General features: G+C 36.9%; 1 protein-coding gene across 1 annotated transcript; it reads left to right on the forward strand.

Moving 5' to 3' along the window:
- The first annotated feature begins 1,584 nt into the window (after positions 1-1,584).
- On the forward strand, positions 1,585-6,399 carry LOC139709299 (AAC-rich mRNA clone AAC4 protein-like). The gene is made up of 3 exons (XM_071621248.1): positions 1,585-1,664; positions 4,466-4,671; positions 6,170-6,399. Exons 1-3 carry the CDS (start codon positions 1,585-1,587, stop codon positions 6,397-6,399), a joined length of 516 nt encoding a protein of 171 aa, XP_071477349.1.
- Positions 6,400-15,962: the final 9,563 nt, after the last annotated feature.

A 15,962-nucleotide genomic window follows, 5' to 3' on the forward strand; every position in this document is an offset into this window, starting at 1 on the left:
ATTTCCTGTATTTGAGCAATAAACCTTTGGGTAACATCACATTCACAAAACAAATGTGCAATTGTTTCTGTGGAGCTCGAACAAAACGTACGGAGGTGTGTGTCAGATATTCCCATTGCAAAAAGTAATTTGTTAACACCAATATTTCTATGTAAAATCTTATACTGAAAATAACAAAGTCTTTGATTCAGAGTAGATGTATAAGGAACATTTTTAGTCCAATCTAAATTTTGGTTAAATATTTCTTTCCATTTCCTTTCTGATTTAGGTGGTTGAAATATTCTATCACATAGTGTTCGGTGTATATATCAACATATCTTAATTCTTTTTAAACAAATGATATATCGTGTCTTTTTGTTGCGTCTTTATTTCATTATCATTTGCTGACTTCTTTTCAGTATATTTTTTTCACTCTAAGGGGATTGCATGAATAACTAAAAAATACTCTAAAAAATTACAGCAAACACCATTTAGCCCGAAACTGTTCAAAACTTTAAAAAGAAAAAGTGAACCGTCATTACTCAATAATTGTTTAATCTTTAATATGTCCCTTGAAACATTGTTTACTTAAAAGCAATCTAATTATTTATGCAAATTAATGAATTAAACCAGATTACCTGGTTTTCACTAGTTCTACGGATAACTTAGGGGAAAACAATATATTCACACCAAGCCTTAAGAATTTCACTCATAAAATAGCTTTGAATCAAATTGATTTTATTTTCTGTTCCGGCCATATTGCAATACCAAATCATATTGCCCCATTAGTTATCTAAATAATGTTAAAAATTCATTTCCTCTATTTTGATCATTTAATAATTTTTTCACCAGGTGAGTTTAAGTCCAGAAATTACAGATGAAAAACGAAACATCTTTACATGTTATATGGAGGGGAGATCTTGCATTTTCAGGCCTGAAATTCAGGGATAATATGGTGCACACTTTTGGTGAGCTTCTTATAGCTTCTGATATACTAAACATATATAATATTCTACATATTGCAGAGATTCCAACCAATAGAGAAGTGCCTCTGATCCCGATTAATGGTATCATCTCTTCACTAACTTGACTTTAGGACCTTAGTGCCTGTGAGTACGAATCTGCAAAGATTCTATCGTCGCAGATTCAATGTCATTACAGCTTTGCCAGCCGAACGTTAAAACATTGAATGTAAACAATGGCAACAAGTAGATGGAGACCTAGACCATTTTTAAATTTCATGATGCTCAATCTGCACACGGTTAATTAACACGTTTGCTGCCAATCATATGTTGACCATACTTCATGAATAATCATGATTCGGCCGGGCCCATTGATTTCGTTGTTGTTGTTTTTTCCTCAATCTTTGAAACCAATTAATGGTGGCTTCACTTACCGCCCTCATGTGGCCACAATAGACACAGCAGAATTAGAACGCAGCAGCAACAGCATCAACAGCACCAGGAGGCGCACCAGCAGGATGTCACATCGAGGAATTTCGACATTCGACTTCATTCGGTGTCCAAGTTCAAAAGACGAATCCGAGTACAGAATGAGCATGGGATGGTCGAGTCCCGCATTCTGTTTCATTGCTCATTCGAGAAAATGGAGCTGTCGGAGATGGCAAGGAGGATGAAGGAGTGTTCCAACGCAGGAGGGAATTCTGTAGAATCGGAGGTCATTAGGTAAGCGGTCAATAATTTCCATTTTACGGTTGTACTCATTTCCAACTTTTAATATGCCTGTTGTGTTACGTTTAAGTAACTATTTCAACTATGTTACGATGCATCACATATATCATAAACAACATAAGACACTTCATCGTGTATCTTTAGATTACTTTGGTCAGCTCCACTTCTGGTACTTTATAACTTTGGCTCACTGATTTTGTTGCCGGGTAAAAATAGAACCTTTATAGATATGGACTAGTCACAGAGAGAGGGGGAGCGATCCCATTTTTTACATCTGGTTCTCTTTGTAACCATGCAAAGGACATCACCCTGGGTTATCAACCCAGGGCTGCATAAGGCAGATGATTAAATTCAGATTATAATTATCATAATTGGTGACATGAATTGTAATATGTTTTGGGATGCAGTGTCATGGCAATCAGAACGTCTTTTAGAGATCATCATGAATTTTTATTTGACTCAGCTTACTCTCCTGCGAGGGTTACCAAAAATGCTGATTTTTTTTTAAACAATGAAGGTAAAGTTAATGATTGTGGAGTAAAAACCGTATGAGTGACCATTATCTGGTTTATTGTACCTGTCTGAGGTAAGAACGAGATCGCAATGTGAATCATTGTCACAATTTCAAAGTTAAGCGTAGCTATAAATATTTTGATGTGAATTTCTACACAAAATGACGTCAATCAGATTACATGGGAAAAGACTGAAAGTTGTAAAGATGTAAATAGCGCATACTGTTTCTTTGAAGAAAAACTAGTTGAGGTGATTAACAAGCACGTCCCTCTCAAGAAAAACGACCTGGAAACAAGAATCTCCATGGATGACGTCAGATGTATTGGATTTTTACTCACAAGAGAAATTTAAAGAAAAAACTTGCAGTAAAAGTTAGACAAAAGTCTAACTTAGCAGTAAAAGGTTAGGGCGGTGAGTTGACTCAGTCGGTAGCGCGTCTGCCTCACGATCACGCGGCCCGGGTTCGAATCCGAGTCTGGACTGAGCAATGTTGTGTGTAAACATACCGTCCCCTCTAGCAAGAGGCAAAACACTCTGTCCCTCGGATAGGACATAAAATGGAGGTCCCGTGTATGAGAGAGTCACAGCTCATGCACGTAAAAGATCCCGCTTCATTCATTCATCGCAAAGAGCAGGGTGTCTAACCCGGTGAAGTGGTCCCACCTCACATCCAACTGGACCCCATGGAAGACCAGCTTAGTGTAGCTGAATATGGGCTATCCAGCCATCTTCACAGATGGAAAATGAACAACAACAACAACAACAACAACAACAAGACAAAGATTGGAAGGAATGCAAGCGGCTGAGAAATCAAATTGCCACAAAGATCCGCCAAGCAAAGGCTGATTACATAACGAAAAGTGTAAAAATAAGCAAAATAACAATCAACAAATTCGGAAGTCTTGAAAACTCTCATGCCGAGCAAAAAAAAAAAAAAAAAAAAAATACAAAGACGGAGTAATTTCCATATGGATTTGGTGATCATGACTGTATATGGTTTCAAAGGCGGGTGAAGCTTCCACAGAAGTGAATGGTGAGTCTTTGCCTGAACATAGAGAAGACTACTACAGTGTATGATGCCACATGCGTACAACAATATAAGGAAAATATAAGGAGAATTTCAAATATTTTTTGTTTTTTAAAAAAGAAGTGCACATTTCCTCGACTCGTCACTTAAGGGTAATATTATTCCTCCTGCCTTCTGAAAGGGGCAAGTCAAGCGTTCTTTTAATATGCGAGAAAAGTGAAAGTAATAACGTTGAATTTTCTTAATGTTTTCTTTGCATTGTTTTACACATGTACCATCACAAGCTGTAGTAGTCTTCTCGTCCAGCAGTGGCTGAGCAGAAACTTCAAAAATCTATATAAGTTTTGAACGGATCATCTGATTTCCCCCCAATTTTCACTGATGTTTTCTACTAATATTGCTGCATTCACTCAATCCACCTGTCTATGAAGGTGAACTTGTCCTTTAAGACAAAATAGAGTACAGTCTATTATAGTGGTCACCCTGGTGGTCACTTCTGAACATGCATGATCATTTCCTAATGTCATGTAACCGGCAGTTGATTGGATGATGGTTTGCATAAATTATTAAGGGGTGGAACATGCAAATGAAATAGATTGAAATGAACTTAAACTGAGTTGAATTAAAAGCTATTATATTTATCATGTTGTTGCTAGGTGGTGTTATACAAAATTTTCCATAGCACCATGTGCTGCCCCTCAAAATATGGTGCTATAAATAGAATGATTTCTCTCTTGGAAGACAGTCGATACGAGTATTCATGTATTCATCGGTCACTCATTGAGTGCGAGATACCCACTCTTTTATGCCGCTCAAGAACACTTGTGAACTTCATCTAGAAGACAATAAACGACCATCTTTGTACATAATTATATTACATATCTGCTTTGAAGTTCTTTAGATTTATTGTCAGCGTGTGGTAATTGCACGTGAAAGGTACGCCAGTGTGCTGAGAATGCGTCATTGCTGAAAACCATCAAGTTACAAACAGCCTAGATATCCTCTGTATTATTCAAAGGACGTCCACATCATTAAATACAAAAAAGAAGACCCAAGTCCATCAAGCAAACTGACCCCTTCACAAGGAATGTAAATATTTATCATGATGACAATTACGAATTAGTTTGTATTCAGAATGTTGCCTTACCATCAGAGTTCAGCATATTGTTATTGGAAAAACTAAAAAAGAAAAGTTTCTGTTTTTTCATGTTTACAGAAACGTGTGTGTTTATTGTTATTATTATTATCATTTTAGCTTCGAGCTCTTTCACCGCTGTTTCGGAGCAAAACTCTTGCAGACGGAGATGGAGATTGCTTACGATCCACGCGGTGGACCCATGGTGGATTACACCTGCGAAATGTTCGGTGTCGGTGTGGGCGTGTCCGTTACCAGGGCGATGAAGTACAAGGCGGAGTTTGAGAAAGAGGATGCAGAGGACCTTCTGAGAAAGAAACTGAGAGGTGAGTGTCACGTAGAGTTTAGAAGTCAGGAAACTGGAGCGCAGCGAAAAACTTATAATGAGAGTACCGATCCCTGGGACCGATCCTCTTATTTAAGAACCTGTGTCCTGAAATACGTAGCGATGTTGAAGTCATTATGGTCATTATTATCAATGTTTGCAGGGACCTGAACAAATCTTTTCAATTAGAAAATAAAAAGAGGCTAGCAATTTAAAGCATAGCACTGCAGACAGAAAGGACTACACTAAAACCAACGTACAGAAAGACAGACATGACAGACAAACAAACTTTAGTAACTTTATTAACGAACAAACAGAAAAAAAAAACCTTATTGGAGCAGCCTAGAGTGAAGCATGTGCCAATGCAACCACAGTCATGTCAGTTTGTAACTGCACATTTGCACACTGTCGCAGAAGAATGTCAAATTCCTTCTGATCTGTGAGTAGTGGAGTTAAGTTAAGAAATTTAAACGATATTGCTCTTGCGGTCTTGTCATGTTACTGGTAACTTATGGCAAGGGCGAGAATATCTGTACTGACAATTTCAAAAATTGCCCAAACTTTCACACGTCAATCCGTTCCTTGTTTGTTTGGTTGCGTGTTTTTTTTTTTTTTTTTTTTTTTTTTGGGGGGGGGAGGGGGGGGGTAGTGCTTTGACTCAACTGATATTGAAATTGAATGGATGATTTATTAGGTCACAACTGAAATGTTATACACGGAGCCGGCTAACTGCAGCACAGTATCCGCCTAAAAAATCACTTAACCTCAATTTGTTTACCCTTTAACTGCACTGAGTTTTACCGTCTTTATTAGTATTGTTGACACTGTTAATACATGAGCATTATCAATATGATCATGACGAATGAAAGCATCTTGTATGTGCTGTCATAAGAATACAACATGATCTTCTCCAAATTTTATTAAATCCATATAGGAAAGAGACAAAAGTCCTTGCAGAACAGTGCAATGGTGATCCATATTGGAGAAAAAATAAGGAAGTTATGAAATTTAAAGATTTCGGAATATTTCAGAAAACTCATTTTGAGCAGTCGTTATGAATATTCAAATTAGCAAGTTGATGATGTCATGCTCTCACAATTTCTTATTCATTCCATATACGAAAGCGACAATATTCCCATATTTCAAAAGTATAAGACAAAACTTTCAAAACCATGCATTTTTTAAAAGTTAGCTCTGATATATTTTGGTATGGTAATATGCTCTTAGCTGTATTGTCTAAAGATGGATTTTTCCCGAATTTCATTTACAACATTCACGGAAGCTTGTGAGGGCACAGCATCATCAACTCGTAAATTTGAATATTCATAGGGGAAAAAAATCGAAGAAATGTGAAGGTTCAAAATATCATATCTTTCTTATTTCTCATTTGATTTCTGGCATTCTGTTGGATTCTTTTTCCTTTCTTTTAGAGTTTATTTATTTTCAAGGTTTATTTCTTCTTTGACGTTTCCATGTTTGTATTTTCATCTTACAAACAGGATTACACCGTGCAACGCAGAATGCACAGGACAGGTGGTCCCAAAAAGTTCTGCATATCTGGGCGACCTCGCCAGACGTCGCTGAGAAGCTCACTTCAGAGTACAAAATGCTCTGTGAGGATGAATCCTCAACTCATCTCACATCGGAGGTTGTCATCATGGTGACCGTCGTCAACGACGAACATCACTCGATGTTTAAATCACCGAAAACAAAGAAGAAAGGAAAATAGCAACCTCCGATTTTAATGGGCCAGTAGAGAAAGAAAGTCAGTCAGTGTTAAGCCCTGCATGCGTCATGATTCTTATTGTGCACTCTATTGGCAATGAAATCACAGCATCAAGAACTTACGGAAAAATTATCATATCACTTTACACAATGTATAGATGAATCCGACTTCAATGCACTGTAACTTAACCCATTTCATACGGGAACCTGGTGGCCTGTGTATTAAGTCCACGGGAATTTCAGAATTCAGTACGGAATGGGTTAAGGTGGTATCTCTCTGAGCTGTGAATATTTGCAAGCGTAGCGAATTAGGCTATAGGGAATCCCGGGGTTCGTTAACAGTTGTAATCAAATTCATAAATAGTTTTCTTTGTCCTATCTTAAACGGTTTTTCATGTCCCAAAGAAATTTTGAACATGTTGAAGAAAAAACTGTTTACGACAATGAAAACTGTTTGTAAATTTAATTGCACTACCTTTTTTATTTACGACGTTGATTACAACTGTTAATGAACCCTGGTCTAAACCCTCTCAGTGAGATACCGCCTTTATGGCGGCCATTAACTGGGAGGCTTCCAAAGAAGAACAAAACACTTTCAATGCTTATGCAATGAGCCAGATGCGTTGCTACGTCAGTACATGAATAATCTTTTGTTAGGCATATTTTAAGCCCCCAGTTATCATTATCATAAAGGAAAAAAAAACAGTCTTTGTATTTGATCGAAAAGAGAACCTGAAACAAGATGTGTACTGTGTACCTTACTGTTGTTTAAATATCAGTATAAATGGTTATTACCAATATTTCCATATGTAGCAGTTTGACACTAAGGTCTTGTAAACCTGCTTGGCGGTTGCCTTATTCGGTGCAAAAAAAAACCAAAAAACCACACAACTCAAAACAAGAAGCTGCGCTGAAGATGTAGAAGTCTGTATACGAGTAGGTTTATACTACGTGATATTTTGTACTATTTTACATATCCTTTTTTGTATGCTTGTACGTATAAAAACTGTGCAATCTCCATTGCGTTTTTCTTTCAGTAAGTTCTGAAATGGCTGATAGTTAAGTGACCTTTTAAGCTTTATGCTCTCCTATAGTGTAAAAGTAGGATTTTTAATGGAGGTCTGTGTTTAAGAATTCTTTGTCTTCCTCCATGTATAAACAGAGACGACACTGGCTAACTTATTTGCAGTCTCTCGCGTTTAGCATGGCCAATTTCGATAGTCTATTTATAGTATATAGTTTGATTTCACTATCTCGCAAAGCGTGTATATGTTCTTAACAGTCTTTCAATAGTAGGTATCGTGTAAGTATAGTAATATCAAAGCTTGTAATACGCTTGATTTGTCAAAGGACCAAAGGAAAATATTTTTCCCGATGTGACTTGTCACTATTCTTCAGGAAAACTGCCAGTGCTTAATGGACGTGGATATAGGTATAGGTGAATAAAATCAACACCTCGTATACTGAAGCATGATACCATTTATGAATGCATTTTTGTCCTTATATGCATTTATTATTATGCAACGTACTTAACTTTTCTAGCGTAATGAAAGAGCACTTGACTTACCTCTAAAAGCAGTGGGAATACCCATTGTTACGGTAACAAGTCTATATAACTTCGGGGGGGGGGGGGGGGGTTTCATGCCAAATACATTTTGTAGAATTCACCGTATCATGTTGTCCAAAAATAATATCACGAACTGTAGAAGTCTTCTTATCCAGCAATGATTAGTCCTTTCCGATTTTCCTCAGACTTTCACTGATGCGTTCTATCAGTATTTCTGCTTTCACTCAATAATCATATTCACATCTTAACTGGTCTTTGGTTTCCTTTGATACAAGTGTGACAGTGAATTGATTACAAATGATGTCGTAGAATGCCAGGTGTATAGTTAAAGCTTTTTGACATGTCTATCTCAGCGGCATTTTGGTCTGTAAAAGCCAATATGGAATGATATGGAGATAATAGACAACGGTGTAAGGCATAGGGATAGTTATGATATAGTCATGTGGTATACGATAACATGCATTAAAAGTGAAATAGAATGACATGAAATGAAACATAATTTGTCGTTATGATTGTGATGTCAATATAACGTTTCGAAAACATATTTGTTGATTTCAAAATCATAGTACTTCTATGTGTAGACACGATGATAGGGGACTGTAAAATAGACAGGAACAACGGAATGATAAGTTACGAGATTGTACTGTATATAGAATGAACGTAGCAAATGATTTGTACATTCAATATTCTTTGCTGAAATGTGAAATGCTGAACCGAATTGAACTGAAATTGAATGAAGTGAAATATTTTTGTAAAGAGTGTATTATTTTACAATTACAAAAAAAAAATACAAAGTACTGTATATGGAGAACTGTAAAGAAACAATGCAATATATTTTAACATAGTGAAAAAAAAACAATGACCAGCAGAAATAAATAAACGTACGATTATTGTAAAATGTGTGCAATCAATTTCGTACTTGGGAGACGTTGGTGCTGAGTTGGTGCAGAGAGGTGGGAAGAGACCAACTCCCTGGTTGGTGGCCGGTGTGGCTGGCTGTGCAGAGAAGAGGGCGTCACGTCTATGTGATGTATTGGGAAAGATGCTGGTAGCTTACATGGGTGCGTTGATTGTCAGTGTAGTGTGTGTGTGTTGAGTGAAGTGTGGTTCAAATAAAATATATTAGGTTTTTTTTTTCTCAGTTAGCAAAGTGGGGAAAGACACCAGATGGTGGACTGCACTTACTCAGAAGAAGAAGAAGAAGAAGAAGAAGAAGAAGAAGAAGAAGAAGAAGAAGTGGTGTCACGATTTTTCTTCTTTCAAGCAAAACTTTTCACTTTAGTCAAACATTGTCGCAATCATAACTGGTACACTCCAAAATTCAAGTTGCTATGGTAATATCTACACTTTTAAATTGCTATGACAGTAGCATTGACATTGATGGGTCTAGTTTGAGAAAACATGCACCCATGTGATGCGCAAAAGATAGGGAAATTTGTAGCATTGAAACTTTTATCTTAAAAAGTTTTTTTTTTCATCTGCAAATGGTAGATAGTGCCTTTAAAAGAAAGAAAATGCGACACCTACGGTGTATATGCATGTACGTCCCTGTATGTTTTTATGTTCTTATTTACAATCACATTACTTTAAAAACAATATATTCAATATCGCATTTTGCCGATACAATTACATTTTAACAGAAGTAATACAAAATTGTACAAACATACATATTAATCTGAACCATTGTTTAAAGTGATTATATTAATAATCAGAAAACGGATTAGAAACATATTTAAGACAACTTTGTACAAAGAGATGTGGGTCACACAATAAATTGAACTTACAAAAGAAAAAAGTAAAGTAACGGGTGCACACACACACACACACACACACACACACTTTTCATTTCATTTCATTTCATTTTGTTGTTTCTGCATGGTACAAATAATCAACTATGTTCACTTTCAGAAATATACAGCTGGTTCATTATAATTCATTGCTGATTTTGCACATGAGAGATAAACAAAAATCATGCTCATAGGAACACAGACGCTCGGGCACACAAAGGCAGGAGAAACGACAAAAGACATTGGGAAGGGGCAATGAGAGAGAGAGAGAGAGAGAGAGAGAGAGAGAGAGAGATGGAGAGAGAGGGAAAGAAGGAAGGATGGAAAGAAGGAAGGAAGGACGACTGTGGAAAGGAAGCAAGGATCAGCAGGAGCACATGGCGAGCAATACACATTACCAGACGCCATTCACTGACATGGGAACAGTAATAGACATCAGATAGATAGTGCAATTGAACTAATGGACAAAAAAAATGCAAGTAACAACATAATCAAGGCATCACTTAAAAAAAAAAAAATGTCCAGACTAAAAGCAAGGTAATGTGACTCTACCCACCTCCCCCCCCCCCCACACACACACACATATGTGGCTTGTAAAAGTAAAAGTAAAAGTAATTTAACAGCCTTATCATGTGAAAGTTCCATGAAACAATGAATATCAATAAATCGACAGGCAGGATGGGCTTTCACAGTTTCATCGAAAATAGAGAAAAGGGAGGGGAAATGAGTAAAAACATCCTAGATAGTTTGGTGTACGAAGGATGTATCCCGGGCACTTTTACCTACTCCTTGTATAAGGCGTGTGTGTGTGCGTGTGTGTGCATATCTGTGTGTGTGTTTGTATTATTCATGTTGTTGTTTTTTTACAGAAAGAAGAGAGGAAAAAATAATAATTAGATAATTGATTAGAGAATTAATTATGCATCTCAAAAATAAATATATATTACAGTAAACCTACGCTGTTGTAAGGAATTCAACAAAACATACACACAATTCAAAGAAGCAAGAGAAGAGTATAATTTCATGTAAACTTCAGCACAATATTGAATCAATTAATTGCTTTACAAATTTAGTGCACAAGAACATACCTCAAAACATCTGCAAAATATCCTGATTATTCTACTCTGATAATACGTAAAACGATCAAAGTCCATTCTCAGGGAATCCCCAATCCCAAATACACCTCGCGAATTTCATGATCATAGGCCAGTCAGGAGTGTTCTGACAACTGCAGTTTACCCTGAATTCAATTGTTGCCGTTTTTATCTTTTAGTGACATGTTACGATTGAGTGCCGCTGTTCATCGAGGGTAACCGCAACTCGCACATTTAACACACATCGCCCTCTTGCGGCAAGACCTATAAAGAGACCTACTAACCGGATCATACCAGTCGGCGAAGGTTTTCGACTTGAGTCGGTTTTCAAGGTGAAAAGTCTCATTCTGTCGGAGACTAAGCATGGAATGGTCATAATTAATATGCCAGTTTGACTCTTTTAAACCTTTCCAAGAAATTGTTCTGTCAAAGATGGCGGAAAAGATGATGAAATTGCCCAAACGCTGGAGGGAGTTCGGTCGAGTCGGAGGTTAGGAGGAAAATGTTCAATAATGTCCGTTTTATTGTTTTTCAATTCAATTCAATTCAAACTTCATTTCATTTTTCGAAAAGAACATAAACATTTAACTTTCTTTGGTAACAGAGAATAAGGTTGCATAATCAAAACAAAGTAAATTGGGAGCAATAAAATTTGGAGCCTTGGTACCTGATACGTTGTAATGAAAATTGACTGACTGAAGTGATAAAGAAGATATAAAATTACGCCAAACATCGAAAAATGGAGGGACCCACTAAAAAGACGATGCTTGTAGAATGCCTCAGGTACAGAATGTCAATAGAAAATGAACTGATACAAAAAGGGGAAAAAGGCTGGGATAATAAAGTCAGAAAAAAAATCTTTTACCCTGGATATATACTCACTTCATTTTCTTTTTTCATTCGTTTTTTCGATCATTTTTCCCTCGCTCATACATTATTAGTAAAAGGTACTAATGTAAGCCTCCTGCTGTTTTACCGATAACCCTTTCGTCAATTTTGCCATTCTTATGCTGCAATCTAGCGACACATGCTTAAAGACCGATGTGTAAAGTAGTTGTGGAACGGATGTTAATGAGAGTTTTCGCCGTGTCTAAATGCATGATGCACGGACAACTTCTAGAACATCACTCTCCTTGGTCAACCTCGTTCCTTGTACCTCTATGTTTGAACGTATACATTATTTTTAGGATGTGTTTATAAAAAATAAAAATGTAGCTGTATATAGCTCTTCTACCGCTGCAGACGGAGATGGAGATTGATTATTATCCCCACGGTGGATCAATCGTAGATTACACACATGCGTCATGTTCGGTGTCAGTCTGGGCGTGTCCGTTACCAGGGCGATGAAGTACAAGGGGGACTTTGAGAAAAAGGATGCAGAGGAAGAAACTGAGAGGTGGGCATCAGGTAGAGTTTAGAAGTTAGGAAACTGGAGCGCAGCGAAAAACTTAGAATGGGAGTATCGATCCTAGGGACCTGTGTCCTGAAACACGTACCGATATCGAAGGCATAATATTAATGTGTACAGGGACGTGATGATGATTTTTTAATTGAAAAAAAAAAATAACAGTAAAAACAGCGAGTAATTAAAAGCATAGCAGTGCGGCACATTAGCCGGAAAGGTTCACAAGAAAAGAAGTATTATGCTAACAGACAGACAAAAAACACTAACAAACAGAAAAAAAGCAGAGTAGAAGTGAAGCATGTGCCAATGCAATCACAGTCATGACAGTCATACTCATTCTTTCAAATTTTGTAACTGCACATTGTCGTGTTATTGCAAGGACTTGAGTGTCTGTACTAAAAATTTCCAAAATTGACACGATTTTTACATATCCGTCCCTTGTTTGGTTGGTTGCTTTTATTTTTGGGAGGAATTTTGTGTTTTGACTGGTATTGAAATTGAATGGATGATTCATTAGCTCACAATTGGGACGTTACTGGGCACGCTGAGTCAGCTACCTGCAGCACAGTATCAACCTAGAAGAATTAATTGGAATTTTTTTTTTTGGACGTTTGTTGTTATCTATGCTATTGCCCAAAGCGTCTAGGAGTTGAATTTCCGTACGTTACATTTGTTCATATACGTCACTCTATTCTTCATCTTTTTTTCAGGCTCTAAAATATTACTCTTTTTTTCTCCACGACATGCTTCTGCAGAAGATCGCTGTGCGTTTTTGTTTTTTGTTTTTGTCTTCTCTTTGTTAGTCTTGTCCATTCCGTTTTGTCCCGTACTGTCTTTCCTTCAGTAATTGTTTTATTGTCTAGTCTTGTTTCATGTTTGTTGGCGTCTATGTAAGTGTATTTAATCAGTCAATCTAATTTCAGTGGGCTTCCAGACTTCTTCCACTTCTTCTTTTTTTTTTTGGGGGGGGGGGGGGGGTGTATTTACGATGCTTCAATTTATCTTTCCATCGATGTTCTTTTCAAAAGGGGCCCATATTCTCCAAGCTCTGTCTTTTTAGTGGGTCCCTCTATTTTTCATGTACTTCACTTCTGCTTCTTTTCTTTTTTTTACTACAATGTATAATCACTCTAAGGTCCTCACTTATTGAACAGTCTTTTCATTTCACAATGTTCTGTTTACCTACTCTCTGTTATCAAAGGAATTGAAACATATATGTTTTGTCGAAAAATGAAATAAACTTTGAATTGAATTGAAGAAAAAAAAATCACTCAACCTCATGTACCCTTGACTACACTGAGTTTCACCGCTTTTATTAGTGTTGTTGACAATGTATATACATGAGCATTGTCATTATGACCATCACGAATTAAAGCGTACTGTAGTGTGCTGTCATTAGAATACATTTAATAAGATCTTCTTTCAAAGAAGAAATCCACTCTAAAATTTTATCAATTCCATAGGAAAGGGGGGGGGGAATCCCTGGAGAATAGTACAAAAATGACCCAAATTGAAGAAAAAAAAATGAAGAAGTTATGAAATTTTAAGATTTCGAAATTTTTCAGAAAACACTTCAAGATTCAAGATTCAAATTCATTTTCACTAACATCAAAGAAAATAAAGAAATTATATACAATGTATATGCACAGGATATTTGTAATAATTACATAAAGAGTATAATACAAGTTAACCAAGGATGGGGATGGAAATGGAGGATCCCACTAAGAATGAAAGCAGTCTCTATGAATATTCAAAGAAGCAAGTTGATGGTGTATGCTCTCACAATTTCCTATTCATTCCATATACGAAAATTACAAAAACCTCAGGTTTTAGCTGTATAAATACAAAATTGCATTAAAACCATCCAAAATCTAGGAGAAAAAATGTTAACTCTGATATATTAAGGTATGGTAATATGATCTTACCTATATATATTAGTTAAAGATGAAATTTTTCCAGGTTTCTGTCATTCTTTTTTCTGGGTGGGGGGACACTTTTTTTTACTCTTTCTTTTAGAGTTTATTTATTTTGAGGTGGATTTCTTCTGCAACGTTTCCATGTTTGTGCTTTCATCTTTCGCAAAGGATTAGACCGTGCAACGCAGAATGCAAAGGACAGGTGGGCCAAAAGGAGTCTGCATATCTGGGCGACCTCGCCATTTGCAGATGTCGCTGAGAAGCTCACTCTTGTATACAAAAAGCTCTGTGAAGATGAATCCTCAACTCATCTCATATCGGAGGTTTTCATCATGGTCGTCAACAACAAACATCACTCGATGCTCAAATAAACAAAAAAGGAAAGACGAAAGGAAAATAACAACCTTCGCTTTTGATAGGCCAACAGAGAAATTAAGCTGTCCGTCATGACTGTATTGATATGATGTGAGCTAACGCCCTCTATTGGCAATGAAATTACTGCAGCAAGCCCTTTCGGACAAATTATCATAATTATCACACATTTATGTAGCGTGTGTGTCAAGTGAAGTGTAGTTCAAATGATAATGAGAACCGCACTTCCATCACTTCGGGGCACTCTGGACGGTAAAATCCAGCCTCTCCAATACAAGGTGTTCGACATCACTTCTCTGGCAAGGATCGACCCACCATGCCCGTGAGGACTAGTCTGCTATAATCACGACACAAAGACATAAAAATCATCACAGCAATCGTGCTGTGCAATATTTCCGACACTTTTTTTTAAATCCTAGCACATTGTAATGGCTCCCTTCACGCCAAGCCTTTTTGTGCGGCCAAAGGCCAGAGGGGGCGCTATGCAAGTTTGACTTGTATACAGGATGATTGGAAAGAGTCACAATCCTGGACTATAATGAAAATCTTTGTCTTTATTTTAGCTTTGTTTTATTTGTTGATATCTTGAACAGGACGAAAATAGAGGTGAAATATACTAGCATGTAAGTATGATTAGTATCAAATTGAATTTGTAATCGTTGGGATGGTAACTATAAATTAGTTAAAGTGACCACAGTTCCGGTTGAGGGGAGTATTCAGGTTTATAATATTCCTAAGTGAGATAATGAGAAACCTCTTATGAAATATGAAAGAGTATGTAATATTTAAGAAGGAGTCAACGTTTATTGGATGAAAATTGGTTTCAAATGGCCGAGCTAGATATCAAAACAAAAAGCGGTAATAATAAAAAGCGACAGGCCACGACTTTTATCAGGATCTCTTTGTTTCACCTATAGTTTTTGGATATTTCAATCATATCAAAACCGATTTTCATTAAATAAACTTTTGATTTCCCTTAGAATTGTATGGTCTTTGACATCTAATAGAGTGGTTTCTGAATACCTCGCAACACATTAAAAGTTACATTCTTACCTCAACCAGAATTGTACACACCCTTTAACACTCTGTCATGCTTGCCCATAAGTTTGTGTGAGATTTGTAGGCATTTGACTATTTCTATTTGCACACAGAGAGTAAAAGAATGGGGCGCAAATATAACTGTGTGATTGAAAGAATGTAGCAATATTACTAGACACTGTATTTAAAAGTTTGACTAAAATCGGACAATTCATTCAAAATCCCGGTTCGAAAGCTATGCACTGTTAAAGTTCGTGTTCAGCCATAGCCTTTTGCAAAGGCAGCTCACTCTAATCAGGGAGGTGGTCACCTCCCTCCTCTAATTTCGGCACACGTACACAGAGAAATCTCTTCCCACCTACCAGCAGAGAGCGATGGACTCACACAT

This window comes from Diadema antillarum, unplaced genomic scaffold (assembly GCF_040938485.1).
Source record: "Diadema antillarum isolate AM-2024a unplaced genomic scaffold, OU_Dant_1.0 seq00001425_RagTag, whole genome shotgun sequence".
NCBI lineage: Eukaryota > Metazoa > Echinodermata > Echinoidea > Diadematoida > Diadematidae > Diadema > Diadema antillarum.

What these genes read in the sequence shown, in the direction of transcription:
- LOC139709299 (XM_071621248.1), top strand. Translation starts at nt 1,585, where the DNA reads ATGGAGCTGTCGGAGATGGCAAGGAGGATGAAGGAGTGTTCCAACGCA. An exon ending in GTAGAATCGGAGGTCATTAG is followed by an intron (nt 1,665 to 4,465) that starts GTAAGCGGTCAA and finishes TTATCATTTTAG; the next exon opens with CTTCGAGCTCTTTCACCGCT. An exon ending in TCTGAGAAAGAAACTGAGAG is followed by an intron (nt 4,672 to 6,169) that starts GTGAGTGTCACG and finishes TCTTACAAACAG; the next exon opens with GATTACACCGTGCAACGCAG.